The following is a 16,037-nucleotide window of genomic DNA, read 5'->3' on the forward strand; positions in this document are numbered from 1 at the left end:
TGTGCACCCATCACCACTATTTGCAGAACTTTTTCATCATCTCAAACAGAAGCTCTGTACCTATTAAGCAATAACTCCCTGTTCCTCACCCTCTGCCCCTGATAACCTCTAATCTACTTTCTGTCTCTATGAAGTTTGCTGTTCTAAAAATTTCATATAAGCAGAGTCATAAAATATTTGTCCTGTTTTTGTCTGTCTTCAGTTAGAATAATGTTTTTGAGGTTCATACATGTGAGACCATGTATGCATTTCATTCCCTTTTTAAGGCTGAGTAGTACTTCATTTGTCTCATATATCACATCTTGTTCATCTGTTGATGAATGCTTAATTATTCTTATACAGAAACATTAAATGCTTCCCTAAGGGGCATCTAGTAGACTGATTAAGAACTTGAGATCTGGAGTCAAACACACCCATATTCATGTTCCTACCAGATCCCTGCCAGATTACCCAGTTGTGAGATCTTGGGAAAGCCACTTCCCTGGCCCTCTTATTTCCTCATCTAATGCCCTCCCCACTCTGAGGCTGAAATCTGTCCCTCACAGATTGTGATGAAGATGAATGGTTTTATACTGCTTACTCCAAAATCCAGCTCAAAATGGTGCTGCCTGCATAGCTGTAACTGCATTTTAATGGTGTCATGATATCCTTGCCTGTGACTGTGTCACACTTTACTGAACCATTCCTATCTCTGCACTATTTGATCACTTCCAGTTTTTCACTATTATAAATAGTGTTGCAGTGAACATCTCTGTATGAAACCCTCTGGCTGTGCCTCTGATTCCTGGCTCCACCTCTCTTAGAATGTGCCCTGGGAGGAACAGAGATGGAGGAGGTAGGCCCTGAGGGTTGGTGGCCTCTGGGGAACTTTAGCCCTGCCCACCAAGAAGCTTGTTTTCTCTCTTGCCATGCCCAGCCCCACAGCCAGATACCTGTGAGCTGCGAGGAGCTTCCTGAGGTGTCTAGGCTGCTGACCAGGACCCTTTCTTGCAATGTGAGCTCCCCCATCTTCAAAGCAGGCAGCTTGGTGAGTGCTTCTAGCCCCTGGAACCAAGCAGCCAAGGGGCTCTGAGCTCAGGAGGGGCGGGACCCTGGTTCTGGGGAAGGTGCAGGTGATTGGTAAAGAAGGGCTTACCCTGAACGTGCACAGAGCTGTTTTGTGTCATGTTTGAGAGCCTGGACTTTGGAATCTGAAAAATCTGGGGTTGGGTTACTCATTTTATGACCTTACACATGTTATTTAACCACTTGGAAAATTGGTATCTTCATCTGTGTAATCAGTATAAAACACCCAGTCCAGTTCTTCAGAGTAGTGAGTTGTAAACACCATAAGTGGACACTTTCATCATGGCAGTTGGCCGTGGCAGCTGTGAGGTGCTAAGGATGCCCCTGGAGGCCTAGCTCTTTCCCCCTTCATGTCCTCTCCTACCTTGCCAGGTTGTTATTCAGGTGATGTTCCATACAGTGCTGAACAGCTCCTGGGGGGACTTCGTCCAGCTGCATGCCAAAGTGAGCTGGTAAGAAGACCCTGCCAGCATCCCTGCCCTGGTCTCAGCCTTCCATGCAGTCACGGCCAAGCCCTTTTCCTAACACTGCTCTCTACCTTGCCTCAATGCAGTGACAATGAGGACTCGGGCCTCCTGGAGGACAACTTGGCCATCACCAGCATCCCAGTCCTGTACCCCATCAACATCCTCACCAAAGAGTGAGTCCTGAACAGCATCCAGCCCTAGCCTTCTACCTCAGCCTCCAACTCAGGGCACCAGCCTTGCCTCCCAGGACTCTTCCTCAAACTCCCCTCCCTTTCCTACAGCCCCTCAGGGGTGATTAGAAGTGATTCCAGCCGTGTCCTCAACACTCAGAAGATTGAAGTCCCTTTAAGAGCTCTGAGTCAGATCAGTGTTTATTGGTGGAAGAAAAAGCATACCGAATGCTGACTTCATATCAGACTCCACGCCAGCTGCAGTGCACAGCTGATGTCTTTCCCCAGAGCACTCAACACCTGGTGAGGCAGCTGTGCCTCTCTCCATTTTACTGATGAGCAAACTGAGGCTAAGAGAAGGGAGCAAATTGCCCAGAGTCATACAGCTAGGGACACTGTCTCCAGGACCTGACCTTGAGTCAGTCTGACTCCAAGACCCCAGCCAAGCTCTTTACAGTTGTCAGCCACCCCCTCCATTCCTGGGGGCCAGCCATGCTGGAAGAGACGGAGCAAAGTTTCTCCCTTGTCCACAGAGAGCTTATTGTCAGGTAGCAGAGACCAGACTCATGCACATATAGAATTAGTGGGCCTCAGAATATTGTAGCAGGAAGATGCATGGGGATCACTAGCTGGGTTCTCTCATTTACAGAAAAGGGGATTAAGTAAGAAAAGTGGAGTGGCTTTTTTAAGTTGCCTTAGTGAGATAAGAACAGGGCCAGTGTCTGAGCTGGGGTTTCTGGTGCTTTTGAACACGAATGCTAAACAGAATGATACTGTTTGAAGTGTGATATGAAATTAGAACTAGGAAAGAGGATGTGGGTTAGAGGAGAGATGAAGGGTTCATGGAGAAATAGGGGTTTTGAACTGGGGTCTGGAGGACAAGGGAGTTTGGATAAGGGCTAGGAAGGAGGGAGGACATTCTCAGAGAGAATACCCAAAGTAAAGGCATGGAGGCAGCAAACAATTGGGCAGATCTGGGGAAAAGGGTGTAGGCAGGCTCAAGAGATGGCAGGTATGTGTGGGGAGCAGTGGCAGAATGACACTGCAGGGAATGGGCAGATCTGGACATGCGGGGCTTTGGACCTGACCCATGTGGACAGCCAGTGATGGATTCTGAGTAGCTGAGTGGTGGGACCAGAGAATGATGTTGAGAAGGTCATTGGAAGAACGGGATGTGACAGGGGCCAGAAGCTATGCAGTTACCTAGGAGGTGAGCAGTGGGGCCCAGAAAACCGTGGAGCCCCTGATGAGGTGGGGTGTAGTAGGGAGAACACAGCTCCAAAGGCACATCCACCTGGGTTCCAGCACGGGTCCTCCACTGCAGGACTTCGGGCAAAAGAAGACCCCTTGCATGAGCCTTAGCTCCCAGAGGGAAGTAGCAGAGCACTGTGCAGATGAGATCATGCCTGCAGGGCCCTGGCACAGCGGCTGGCAACTTAGAGGTTTCCCCTGGCCCAGGCCCCCTGCCCTCCTAGAGATGGGGTTGCTGTCTTCTCCACCTTCTTCCTCTGCTCTTCTCTCTCCACAGCCAGGAAAACTCCACACTCTATATCAGTTTCACCCCCAAGGGTCCCAAGGTCCAGCATGTCAAGCACATCTACCAGGTATGAACCTCCATGCAAAACAGTTCCCATAAGTCACACATTCCTTCAGCCCCTTCCTGAGGACTGAGGATGCAGAGACCCACTGGATGCAGTCTCAATCTGCAAGTCTCCAGCCCCCACCTGGACGGTTCTCTGGTCTTTTCTGTCCAGCTTCCCAGCCTCCAGTGAAATGCTTCCAGCAGCAGCTACTCCCCAATGACTTTCCTCCACTGGATAGACTATTCTTAGACTCACAGAACTTGAGAGCCAGAAGGGCTCTGAGAAAGAACCTAGTTTCTCATTCATACATTTAATGAACTGCTTTTCTAGTTTGGGTACTTCAAAGTGCTGGGGCAGCAATGAAACAGGGTCCCTGACCACTCACCAAACCCGGGGGGGCTTTATGTCCACAGCCCCCTATAATTTTCACACCAGCCTGTGAGAGCCCTAAAAGATAGGCATTATGAAGTCTGCGGCATAGACAGGTCGAGTAACTTGTGCAGATTACAGGTTACAGCCAGTAAGGGGGAAAGGTCAGGCTCAAGCACTTACCTGAGCACCAGAACCCATGTGTGTAACCTCCAAGTTAAGGAGCTGTCATTCCTCCTGCAGTATCCTCGGTGCCGGAATACAGTCTTTATCATGGGAACTCAGAAGTGGGAGGCCAGCTCCTGAGTCCAAAGCTTGAGGAGCCTACAGCTTTCTTAGAGGTGCCCTCTGAGAGAGGGTAGGCACTGACTGACCAAGTCGAGAGCATTTTCACTTTCTGTGGAGGGACCTGAGCCCAAAGAGGAGCAGTCTCACCCCTGGCTGCAGTGGACTTAGGGCAGACTGGGAAAGGCCCCTCAGAACGGAGGCAGGAGCCATCTCACCTTGCTACTGCAATGGGGAAGACTGGAAGATGACAAAGATGCCCATTTGCATTGAAATAGAATGTTCTGGATAGCTAGTTGAGTTGGCTTCTAGTGCTGTTCTCTGGGATGGCTCTGGATTCCCTAGCAGGTTGGTTGGCAGGGCCAGTCCATTTACCACCAGAGTAGTGGGGAAAAGCTGTACCCTGCCCAGATGCTGGGGCCAGGGACTTACCTATCCATGCCTCAGTTCCCACCATGACACATGGTGTTTGGGGTAAGAACTTCCCAGATGAACATGAGGTTTCCATGGGTTACTTACTCCCTGCACAGTGGAGGTTGTGGGGGAGGTGACTGTTATACTATAGCCCTGGGATTCCCAGCTGCTTGGAAGCCTCCTTACATTCTTGCCTCACTCAGCCTGGAACCAGCTCAAAGTCCTTGGGCTCCCCCACTTCTCTCTCAGGATAGTCAGCAAGGCTAGGTGCCTCCGTCCATCTCTCCACCTGTCAGCATGTTAAGCCATGTGCTTGGCTCCCCCTGGCCTAGCCCACCAGCAGCCACTCTTGCTAAAGGCTTAATGGTCTCTGTGGGCCATTAGATAACCCAAAACGTCATAGGGCATGGGTGATCCATTCCTTCTTTACTGAAGCTGTCCCATTAAGCCCTTTTAATGAGTCAGCCACAAGGAGGTCAGCACTAATAACTAAGGATTATGTCAAACTAGTCAGGCATGGACACCTGGTGAGAGCTGGACAGCTGGACCACAGAATCTCTTCCTTAGGGGTTCCTGCTTACCTGGCTGATCAAGAGCATAGTCTTCAGCCAGACCTGAACTTTTTTTGAAGCTCTGCTGTTTAAAGCTGTGTGACCTAAGGCAGTTTACATACTTTCTCTGAGCCTCAGTTTTTCCATCTGTAAAATGGGGATGATAAAAGCACCTCCCTTATGGGGTTGTTATGAGGAGCAAATGAGAAAATCCGTAGCATAGTACTTGACACACAAGAGACCAGTCAACACTGGCTGTTTTTAGCATGGCTGTTACCACGATCATCCAAGGAAGGTGATCAGGCCTAGTGGTTCCTGGTTCTGGAGTCACAGCCTAGGTTAAAATGCTGGCTCTACTATTGATAGTTCAGACAAATTAGCTCCCCGTGAGCCTCAGTTCTCTAATGTGTAAGACGGGAACGATAGTACTGCCCACCACATAGGACTGTTGGAAGAACTAAATGAGATCATGCATTTCCTGAGAATCAGGTGAAGCCTAGCATGTGAGGTGTTCCACAAATGGCGATGGTCCCTGCATGCGTGCTCCAACCTTCTGTCACCATTACTGTCTTGCCCAGCAGGCACGTGCCTCTGGGTGTGTGCCCCTGGCTACTCTGCGTTGGTTTCCACTGGGTATGTCTCACTTCCCGCAGTGTCGGCATCCCCCTTCCAGCTGACAGCTCTGGATTTTGTCCCTCCTGCTCCTCCAGTGCACCTGGCCCTGCAGCTTGTCACTGATGTCTGTGGGAATGGCTTCCTAGCACCATGTTTTGTCTTTTAACAGCTTAATTGAGACAAAATTCACATACCATACAATTTACCCACTTAAAAGGTACAATTCAATGGCTTTTAGTATATTCAAAAAGTTGTACAAACATCACCATAATCTAATTTTACAACATTTTCCTCCCTGTACCTATTTGCAGTCACTCTTCCCACCCCCAGCCCCTGGCAAACACTACTTTTCTGTATCTCTACTCTACAGATTTGCCTATTCCAGATATTACACATAAAAGAAGTCACACAAGAGGTCTTTTGTTCCTGGCTTCTTTCACTTAGCATAGCAGTGTCAAGGCACATCCATGTTGTAGTATGTGTCAGTGTTTCATTCATTTTTATTGCCAAATAATGTTCCAATGTAAAACATTTGATGTATTCATTCATCAGCTGATGGACATTTGGGTTGTTTCCACCTGTTGGCTATTATGGATAATGCTGCCTGAACATTTCTGTACAAGGTTTCCACAGAAAACCTGGTGCTACTCCTGTGTCACCTTTGTAGACATTTCTGGGCCTTCCAGCCCTAGCACAGATAGCTCTTTTGTATAAAAAAGGTACTCAGGAAATGTTTCTTAAATTACTTCAAAGCACCTGCCAAATTAGTCTTTCCCAGCCTGCATTGTGCAAATAATTTTTGCATCCATCCTTGTTAAGTGTCATTCGTTCTTTCACTCACTCAAAAAAACTTTTTTTGAGGCCTGTTATACACTAGGCAGTGTGTCAAGCAGTAGGAACTGCAGGGGAAATGAGCTCCTGCCCTCATGAGACTCACAGTCTAGTGGAGATACAGACACACACGCAGCTACTCTGCCACCCTGCTGGGGATCCTGTGGGGACTCACGAGGGGGAGGCTGCCCTACCCTTGGGGAGTCAGTCAGTCCTTTAGAAATGTTCCTGGAGCAGTACTTTGTAGCATGTGCAAGGGTTTGCCACGAGGAAGAAGCAGCAAACTGCCTGCAGCCCACACCGTAAGGCTCTGGGGCCAGGGGCCAGGCATTTTTGGTCATTGTTCACTGGTCATCAGTGGGCCCTCAAGCTTCAGCTAGTGAGGACTGGATCTCAGGTGGTGCTTAGAGTAGCTGGCATTCAGGGCTCTGCTGTCCTTTGTCCTCTGTAACAGGTGAGGATTCAGCCTTCTGTATATGACCACAATGTGCCCACCCTGGATGCCCTGGTTTGGGTACCACAGCCTCACAGAGAGGGGCCCATCACGCACCAGTGGAGTGTGCAGACGGTGAGTGCTGCCCTCCTAGGGCTGTGGGTGAGCTCTTAAAGGGGTATGGATACATGGGAAGGGCATGAAGATGGATGGATGGATGAATCCTGTTGGACTCAGTGATTTCTGAATCTGCAGAGGGCCCATGGGGGAGAAGTGGGATGCCAGGGCCGTATCTGGGGAGTGCGGGGGAATGCCACGTTCTGGCCTTAAGGGCCCATATCCCTCATGGCTCTGGGCTAACTGAAGACCCCACCTCATCATTCCTAGGAGCCTCCTGTCCACTGCAACTCTTGGGATCTGAAGAGGCCAGCCAGTATGACTGAGGTATGGCTTGTGAGCTAAGAAACTGGGGTAGGGTCTGGCAGTGTGCAGGGGCAAGGCAGAAGAAGCCTTCCTATTCCCTTTAGCCTTGTTCCCCTTCCCTCCTGCCCTCCTACTCCTTTTAGCCTTGTTCGCCTGGGGCCAAGTTCCACTGCCCTGTTGCCATCAAGGAGATCCTCTTCCAAGTGACGGGGACTGTGGAGCTGGTGCAGGAGATTGAGGTAATGCCTGCTGGTAACAGATGCAGTAGTTGTGGGGACCTCAAGGGGTGGGGGGTGGGCTTCCCCACCATATTGTCTTCCTGAATTCATCCTTGCTATCTTGAAAAAAAAATCTCTTCAAGATGTGGATGAAAGAGAACCTGACTTGTTTGAAATTTTCAGGGCTGTTTCCATGGGCCTAAGGAGAATTCTTGTATGTGCTCCATAGGAGACATTTCCTTCCCACAGTGAGGGCGGCACATGAGAACACTGCCCTAGAGAACTGAGCAGAGGCGATGCACCCACTAGGACCTGTTCTCACCTGTCCGCACTGAGCTGAGGTGGGCAGATGTCAGTGGGCTCTTGGTCCTGCCCTCCCTGGCCCTGACACCTCCCTCTCTCCCCCACAGGCCTCCTCCATGCTCAGCCTCTGCAGCTCTGTCTTCATCTCCTTCAACAGCAGCAAGCATTTCCACCTCTATGGCAGCAATGCTTCCCTGGCTCAGGTATCTCTCTACTTCCTCAGGAGACCCAGGAACAGAGATCAGCAGAGGGATCTGAGGAAGCCTGGGGCAGAGCTGGAAGCAGGAGAGCCATGTGGGAGGTTAGCACAGAGAAGAGCTTCCCTGCAGTCAGAGGCATTAGCTTTGGCGACAGCTTCTGTGGGAGCCCCAAGCTGCCCTGCCACTGGTGGGCAAGCAGACCACAAGGTCACCGGTCTGAGATGTGTCAGGTAAAGATCAATTTTATGTCAGCTCAGCAAAGGGGTATGCCCCCTATGCCTGCTTGGAGTGTGAAGGGAAATAACTCTAAGCAGAAAGAGTGGCAAGAGCAGGCCCAGGGCCAAGAGAGCAGAGAGCAGCTGAGGCAGGTTTAAGAAGAGCAAGAAGCTCAGAGCAGGAAAAGGAATGTTGCAGCTAAAAAGCTAAGCATAGCCAGATTCGGGAAGGCTTTGCATGCTGAGCTCAGATCCTGGGACCAAGGGAAGCCATTTAGAGCTTAAAGTGAGGCCATGACACATGTCTGCCAGTCACCCCAGTGGCTGTGCTGAGGGGTATACTGGAGAGGGTCGAGGCCAGAGCCCAGTGGTGTCAGGACATTTCTGGTGATCAGAAATGCCAACACCTAGAGACTGAGGCCAGATTCACAGGAAGTGTTAGGGAGAAAGGCTCTCTTGCCTCTGCTCCTCTGTGTCCTCCCCCAGGTCATCATGAAGGTGGACATCGTGTATGAGAAGGAGATGCTCTACCTCTACGTGCTGAGCAGCATCGGCGGGCTGTTGCTGCTGATGTTGATTTTTGTGGTACTTTACAAGGTGGGAGCTTCTGGGGAAACAGGCATGGCTGAAACTGCCAGGCTGGGGAAAGGGTATTTGACAAGAGTCAGCATAGCAGGATTGTGGGAGTTAAAGTTAGAGGGGCCTCAGCCAACTCCCTCCTCCTATAGATAGTGCTCCTGAGTCCCAAAGAGCAGGAGAGACTTCTCCCCAACAACTCCCGCAAGCACAGTGGAGCTGGGACTGAGCACTGAGGGAGAGGGAAAGGAAGGACTCCCCTGCACATCAAGGGGCAGGTGCTGGGATACAGAGGCACACACCATGAATGTGTTCCCCACCCTTGTGGAGCTCAGTCTAATGGGACAGACAGACAGGAACATGCATGATGAGGGCTCCACAAGGGTCCATGTGCTCTGGGGCCTATAACAGAGGAACATAAGAGGCTCGGGCAGTCCAGGAAGGCTTCTCAGGAGAGGTGGCATTTGAATTGGGATTCAAAGGTTTAGTAGAAGTTAGCTAGAAGAGCACTGGAGAGCAGATGTTCCATGTGAAAAATTCAAATGTTCCAGAAAAAACAACATAGAAAATCAAAGTTTCTTCTATTGTACCCCCAGAGGGTTGTCATTAACAACCAGTTTGTTTCTATTCTTGTAGGTTCTAATTTTGTTGTTAAAATATGTATGTATGTGTGAGCATGAGAAAAAGAGAAAAGTCCATGTATATAAATATACATAGAAAATGTAAATGGAGTAATACGATACATACAGCTTGGGATCTTGTATTTCCCCCGGATGTTACAGCCTAATGTCTTTCCATGTAGACACAATCAGACCTACTTTTGTCTTTTTAACCTGGGTGACTTCTTGCAGTCTGGATGCCCCACCTTCTATTTACCAAGGTCCTGTTGATGAGCGTTTAGATTGTAATTTATGTCTATTTCAAACAGCATGACACAAAAGGCTCTTGTTACCCATATCTTTGCCCACTTGTCCAAATATTCTTTATAATAATTCCTAGACCTGGAATTGCTGAGCCAAAGAATATATATGCTTTCAGCTTTCAACAGAGAGTGCATGGCACATACTAAGCACTCTGTAAGTGCAGGCTCTTGCTATTAGTATTACTAGATACTGTCAAATCGCCCACCTAAAATTTTGGTACATGACATATTGATCATATAGATGAGCCTAAAGAATGAACTATTAAATGTACAGCTTTTTAACATACTGCCAAGAACCATGCGTGGCAAATGCCCTGGCCCCATTACTGGAGCAATCACAGCATGTCTGTGGCATGTATGGCTTTTTAACATAAAGGCTGTTTTCATGTTTTGCTGAGGCTGACTGGTCCAAAGTGTTCGGTGGACTTTTTGCTCACTCGATTTTTGTCTTTCTATAGGTTGGCTTCTTCAAACGGAACCTGAAGAAGAAAATGGAGGCTACTGTAGATGCCTCAAATGAAATCCCTAGAGAAGACTCTGGGCCTCCTGAATCTGGGGAAGAGGCCATGGATCTGGGCTGCCTGGAGCCCCTCCACAGGGACGAGGCCCAGGATGAAGGTGGAGAAGACTGAGTCCTGGGCCTGATGTAGGTGCTCAGGACTGGATTGGGATGCCTGGTGCCAGCTGCCTCTACTCTGTGTCTTTGGGCAAGTCACCACCCCTTCCTAAGCCTCAGTTTCCCTATCTTGAACACGGAGTTCTTGCCTGTCTCCTTTGTAGGCTCACAGGGTATCTCCACTGAGGGGTGGGCTAGGAAGGTGATAAAGGTGAAGCCTTGTAATGATCAGACGGCCTTGGCTTCCCCCAGCCCTTCTTAGTTTCCTTCTCTGGGAGAGAATGTCTGATTCCAATTTGGAGGAACTGTGGTCTCAAGACCTAGTGGCACTCCTGGCCCACACACTCACCTGCCCTTGGATGTCCACAGAGGCCTAGGACTCCTGGAGCTTTGCCCCACACCCTCGCCTGCCTGGCATCCAGTCATCTTTCCACTCTGCCACCGGACAACAAATCTATGTCACTACATGGCTGCTAAAAACCCCTTGCTCTTTGGCTAAAGACCAAATCCCTCATATGCCTTCCACAATCTGCAAAATAACCTTAACATGTCAATGCAAAATTGGGCCCCTGTTGCCTCCCTGGCCTCCTCTAGAGAAGTCCCACCTCCCTTTCTAAGCTCCAGTTACACCAGCCTTTCTCACTTGCCAAACTCCTTCCTTTCTCTCTGCCTTCACCCAGACTTCTCTGTCTGTCTGAAACATTCTTCCCCTTCCTTTTTCTGGCTTAGCCTAAAAATATCAGCTCACACACAACTTCCTCAGGGCAGCCCCCAGCCCCGACTCTGGTGGGCTCCATTATACATACACGTCTGCACTTGCTCTCATAGCATGGATCATATTTGTTTACTTTTAATATTTACTTAATATCTGTCTCTCAGATTAAACTGAACTCCATGAAGGTAGGAACCTTACCTGTCTTATTCACCTTGGGATCCCTGGTGATATCACAGAGCCAGACACAGAGCAGGTGCCTGACACAATTTCACTGAATTAGTGGGGGGTGCCTGTGGGAAGATACAGAAAAGAGTTTGGGTGGGCCCATGGCACCCCATCCTCAAAGGTCAACTACCTCTGGCTCCACAGCCCCCACCTGGACCCCATCACGCCCACTATGAGACTGTGAGCTCAAGGGTGTCCATTCACGTGGCTTCCAGTACCAAGTTCAGTACCTGCATATATTTACCCAATAAATATGAAACTCTGTCCAATTTTGTAATGGTTTATCCCACCATGGTTTAATTAAATGAACATTTCCTTTTCAACCCTTTGTTAAGTGGAACCAAAACAGCTTTTCTTTTTCTTTTCTTCCTTTTCTTTTTGCCATCATGTCCCTCAGAGGCTGACCTGCCCCCAACACTGTAGGTTAATTTGAAAGAGAAGGAGGGAGAGAGACACAGAAAAGGAGAAAAGGTTAGGGAGGCCTTCTTGACAATTCATTAAGATGTGAGAATAGACTTTCCCTGTCCTCTTGTTTTTAAAGCCATGTTTGGAGGCGCCTGACCCTGAGCCCTCCCGTTTAGACAGGACGGAGCAGGAGGGTGAGGGGGGGCTACTTGCTGCTGCCCTCTTGTGGTCAATAAGAACCCCCGGAGAATATTGCGTAAATAAAGCCAACTCTGGGTTAGGCACTGGGAAGTGAAAAGCAGCAACATTTGGTCCCCTAAGCAATGACCTTTGATGGCTCTCTTCTGCCTCCAAGGGAGTAAGTGAAACACTCCCAGCACATAACGCCCAGAACACTCCTTCAGTGCCTGCCAGCCTCTTCAACCTTATCAACTGTGTTCTGATCCAGCTGCCAAGAAAACATGGGGCTGGCTCATAAGCAAGGCATCAGGAAGAAGAAGTGAGGCCCATTTTCCCAGAGAAGGGAAAAGATGTTTAAACTGTTAGGAATATCACAGAACTGCTAAAAGTACAGATTATCTGTAGGTCTCATGAAGCATAAATCAGGTTCTATTTCTTTAGTGCTTTGCATCAGGCCCTGTTCTGTTCTCTGAGGACATGGTGATAACTGACAGACAAGTGCCTGCCCTCAGGAAGCTTCACTCCAGTGGGAAAACAGAGTAAAAAAGTAGAAATGTTATTTTAGTTAGTGATAGGGCCATGAAGACAATACAGGTTAGAGGGTGATGGAGAGGGACCTTTTACATAGCCAGCCAGGAAAGCCTCTCTAAGGAGATGATACTCTGACATAAAAATAGAAAAGTGAATATTTTCATCAAGGTTGGAAGCAAAAAGTATAGAAAATCTGGAAGGTTCACTTCAGGAACAGATGTGCCATCATCATGCCCAAGAATCTTAATCTACTTACTTCCCAGCACCAGTCCTTAGCTATCTACATGTCCTTTCCTGCCTCTGTACCTTTGCACATGCTGTTCCCCTTGCCAGCCTGTCCAGTTCCACCTCTTTTCTATCCTTTAAAATCTTTCTACCTCAAATAATTTTTTTAGAAAGTGTGCTTTAATTAAATACACATCATACAAGTGATGCTGGCAAGGTTGAAAAGTTAATTCTAAGTTGATAACTATAAAAACTAGTTTGTGCATGACAACATGATGAGAGAAAAGGCAATCCCTTTGAAATAAAATTTAAAAGTTAAAATCTATGTTCACAGTGGTTTGTATCAACAGCATGCATTTTATGACAATAACATGTACAGATTGATCACCCTAGGGCTCTTTTTATATCCTAAAGAATACGAGCATTTACATTATTCATGGGTTGAGCTGAATTTAAAAAGATCGATTGTACACTTACCCCTTAGACAGCATAAACTGTCCCTGGGTGTACAGCTTTAACGCCATCATTAAAGTTGTTTGCAAAGGGAATAGAGAATTAAAAAACAAAACATTTTTTTCTTGGGAGTAGAGAGTCTTTCATTTGCTGTTATAACCAGCAAATACCATTCATCCAGTCAAAAATGGAAAGGGCCCCACAAACACACTATTTGAGCAAGCTGACCAATACACATTACAGCTTTAAAAATGAAGGTTATATACTATATGTTACAAGTCCCAACGAGGCAATGTCAAAATGACATCTATTTCTTTGCTTGCTTTGTGATCATACCCCTTAGAGGTGTTACAGGTCTCGTGGCATTCAACTTCTTTTTCTCTGCAGGCTTTACAATCTGAAAAGAATATATGAGAGTTTCATCCACACAAATCATGGCACCTGCATTGTCAAACTCTCCACAAAATTGGGTGCAGAAAACAGAGTGACCAACTGCCTTTTTTGCAAAAAATTCGTATCCATCTTTAACCACCTGATGCGCTCTACATAAAGATCCAAATCATGTTTATGGAGAAATTTTGCAACTACTTCTGCACCAAATGTGAAGGACACTCCTCTGTCATTTTCACCCCAGCCTAAGACATCTTTATTGGGGTCAGACCACAAAAGACCACAAAGAAGACCTTGATCTGGTACATCAGTTGGTCACATAATTTGCCAAATCTGCTCCATAGATTGAAGATCTGGTGATAAACCTCCATGACAGCAGAATATTTTCTCATTTACGATGGCTGCTATCGGTAAACAGTTAAAGCAGTCTGTGAAAGTTTTCCATAGTTCAATGTTGTATCTTCTTTTACATTCATCATAAAATCCATAAATTCTATTGATGCTGGCACATTCATGGTTTCCTCTGAGAAGATTTTGTAAGCCAGTAAGAGGCAGATGGTCTCCAATGACTGTTTCACCCTGTCCACATAGTCGCCAAGAAACAGGTAGTTGCTTTCTGGTGGGAGACCACCATACTCAAAAAGTCGAAGTAAATTATAGTATTGCCCATGGATATCACCACATATTTTGAGTGGTGCTTCAAGTTCTAGTAGGTTAGGCTGACTGAGAAAGATCTCTCGGGACTTTAAGCATAGTCCTCTGATTTCATTCTCCTATAGCTGGACATTCTTACCAGGCTTGGACTCTCTCACTTCCAGCAGCCGTTGGCTGATGCTGTCGATGTTGAGTTTATCTATATCCGACATCGCCTTCCCACCGCCGACCCTCCCGCAGTGGCACCACCGCCGGCTCGCTCCCGGGATTCACACCTCCCTTCCCACGCCACGAGCAGTGGCGGTGGTGGTGGTGGCAGTAGCCGCGGCAGGTACCCCCACAACCGTGCCGCTCCTTGCTTCCTCCTTCTCTCCCCACTGGAACCACCTACTTCAAAGCATTTTGAAGCCTTTCTCATCCCCTTGGGTCCTGGACAAAATATTCCATCATATCACCACTTTATTTATACCTCACTGGGGCACATGATGCTGACTGTTGGGGCTTCTCTTTCAAGACTAGGAGGTTCTGGAAGGCAGGATGCAGCCCACACATGTGTTACCAATGCCAACCCCTCAGCAGGGCTGGCACAAAGGAGATATTCAATAAATGCTTAATAGAGTGGCCCTCAAATGTTTTGGTCTTAGGATCCCATTTGATACTCTTCAAAATTGAGGATCCCAAAGAGTTTTATTTATGTGGGTTGTAGCTATTGGTATTTATCCAATTAGGAATTAAAATGGGGAAAATTTTTAAAAATAAGAATACCCAAGCCCACATTCCATGCAAGCCATCAGAGTGATGACATATGTCATCATGTGTCGTTTAGCCTCTAGAAAACACCACACTTGTGGGAGAAAGACACTGAAAAAGTAACATCTTAGTATTGTTAGAAAAATAGTCAAAGTCTATTCATTCCAGGTTCTGCTTCTTCCTAGCTATAATATGGGGCAAAAATTACTTACCCTCTTTGGGAATCATTTTTTCATCTATAGAATGGGAATAACAACAATATACTTCAGAACAGTTAGAGCATGAAATAACACCTGTAAACTCTTTAGCACTGGTCCCAGCACCTGAATGCTTGATAATAGTGATGCATAGGAATGGTTGTTTAGTTATGACAGTGTGGTAGAAGTACTATGCTGGACTGTGAGTCAAGGGACCTGGTATTGGAGTCCCAGAATCGCCCAGACTCACTCATGGCACTAGCTCTTCCACTGTGATCTTGGGGAAGACATGTGCCCTTCCTGGGTTTGTTCTGACCCACCTGGGATCTGGAGGTACCTCAGGAGCTGTTATGGAAGAGGGGTGGAGGCTGAGCAACTGATTCCCCACCCTCATTTGATCTTTTATATACTAAGGTTCTGTGCATAAGGTTACTTTATCGATTAAGCACCACAGGCACTGTGCCCAGGGCCTCCCAGCTTTCAGGGGCCTACAAACATGTTTGGGAGCTGGAAAAAAAAAATCAAATTATGAAAACTAAGTTGTATAATTGAAATGTTGAAATGTCTACAAATGTAATTATCACATTAGGTATTCAAATGCAGTTCTATTCAACATAGTTACATATATGAACTATATTAATTTTGGGAGTTGGAGTATTTTAATATTTGAGATTATATGTGATAGGCTGTCTTACAAAAATGTGCATGAAGTTTACAAAGGTCTTTGAAAGACTGAGATTTCATTTGAAAAATAATGTTCTACTTCCAAAAATAATTAAAACTGAAAGCCACTGAACACAACTGCACTGTATTGGACTACCTGATCTCTAAGGCCCTGTCCAGAGCTTACAGATCATGAGAGGCTGGATTGAAATGTGCTTAGGGAAGTTATTTGTTCTTGACAAGTTATAAGGCCCTGAGGGTGGGTGTGGGGCGGGGGTGATGTAGGATTCTAAGGCCCAAGACACCCTAGAGCCAAGGCTCTCCACCTGCCTGTATGGCCAAGCTGCTGCAGACAGGTGGGGCCAGGCATACATCATCTGAATGTCTCATCAG

General features: G+C 47.3%; 1 protein-coding gene and 1 pseudogene across 3 annotated transcripts in view; one reads left to right on the forward strand and one right to left on the reverse strand.

The window, feature by feature from the left end:
* ITGAL (integrin subunit alpha L) overlaps window positions 1-13,876 on the forward strand; it is a 37,084-nt gene extending 23,208 nt beyond the window's left edge. The window contains exons 22-31 of one of the 3 annotated variants that reach the window (XR_008992172.1): window positions 917-1,027; window positions 1,438-1,517; window positions 1,619-1,705; window positions 3,231-3,306; window positions 6,805-6,918; window positions 7,171-7,227; window positions 7,350-7,445; window positions 7,654-7,765; window positions 7,951-8,157; window positions 8,629-8,745. Coding sequence is in view for 2 of the 3 variants with exons in the window: in XM_036917663.2 (XP_036773558.2) it covers window positions 917-1,027; window positions 1,438-1,517; window positions 1,619-1,705; window positions 3,231-3,306; window positions 6,805-6,918; window positions 7,171-7,227; window positions 7,350-7,445; window positions 7,835-7,930; window positions 8,629-8,739; window positions 10,099-10,272 (1,002 nt within the window). In the remaining variant the exon portion in view is untranslated. The other 2 variants (XM_036917663.2, XM_057487146.1) reach the window with 2 other exon arrangements.
* LOC118928438 (serine/threonine-protein phosphatase PP1-gamma catalytic subunit-like) lies at window positions 13,298-14,246 on the reverse strand (annotated as a pseudogene).
* Window positions 14,247-16,037: the final 1,791 nt, after the last annotated feature.

Source organism: Manis pentadactyla, chromosome 10 (genome assembly GCF_030020395.1).
Source record: "Manis pentadactyla isolate mManPen7 chromosome 10, mManPen7.hap1, whole genome shotgun sequence".
Lineage (NCBI taxonomy): Eukaryota > Metazoa > Chordata > Mammalia > Pholidota > Manidae > Manis > Manis pentadactyla.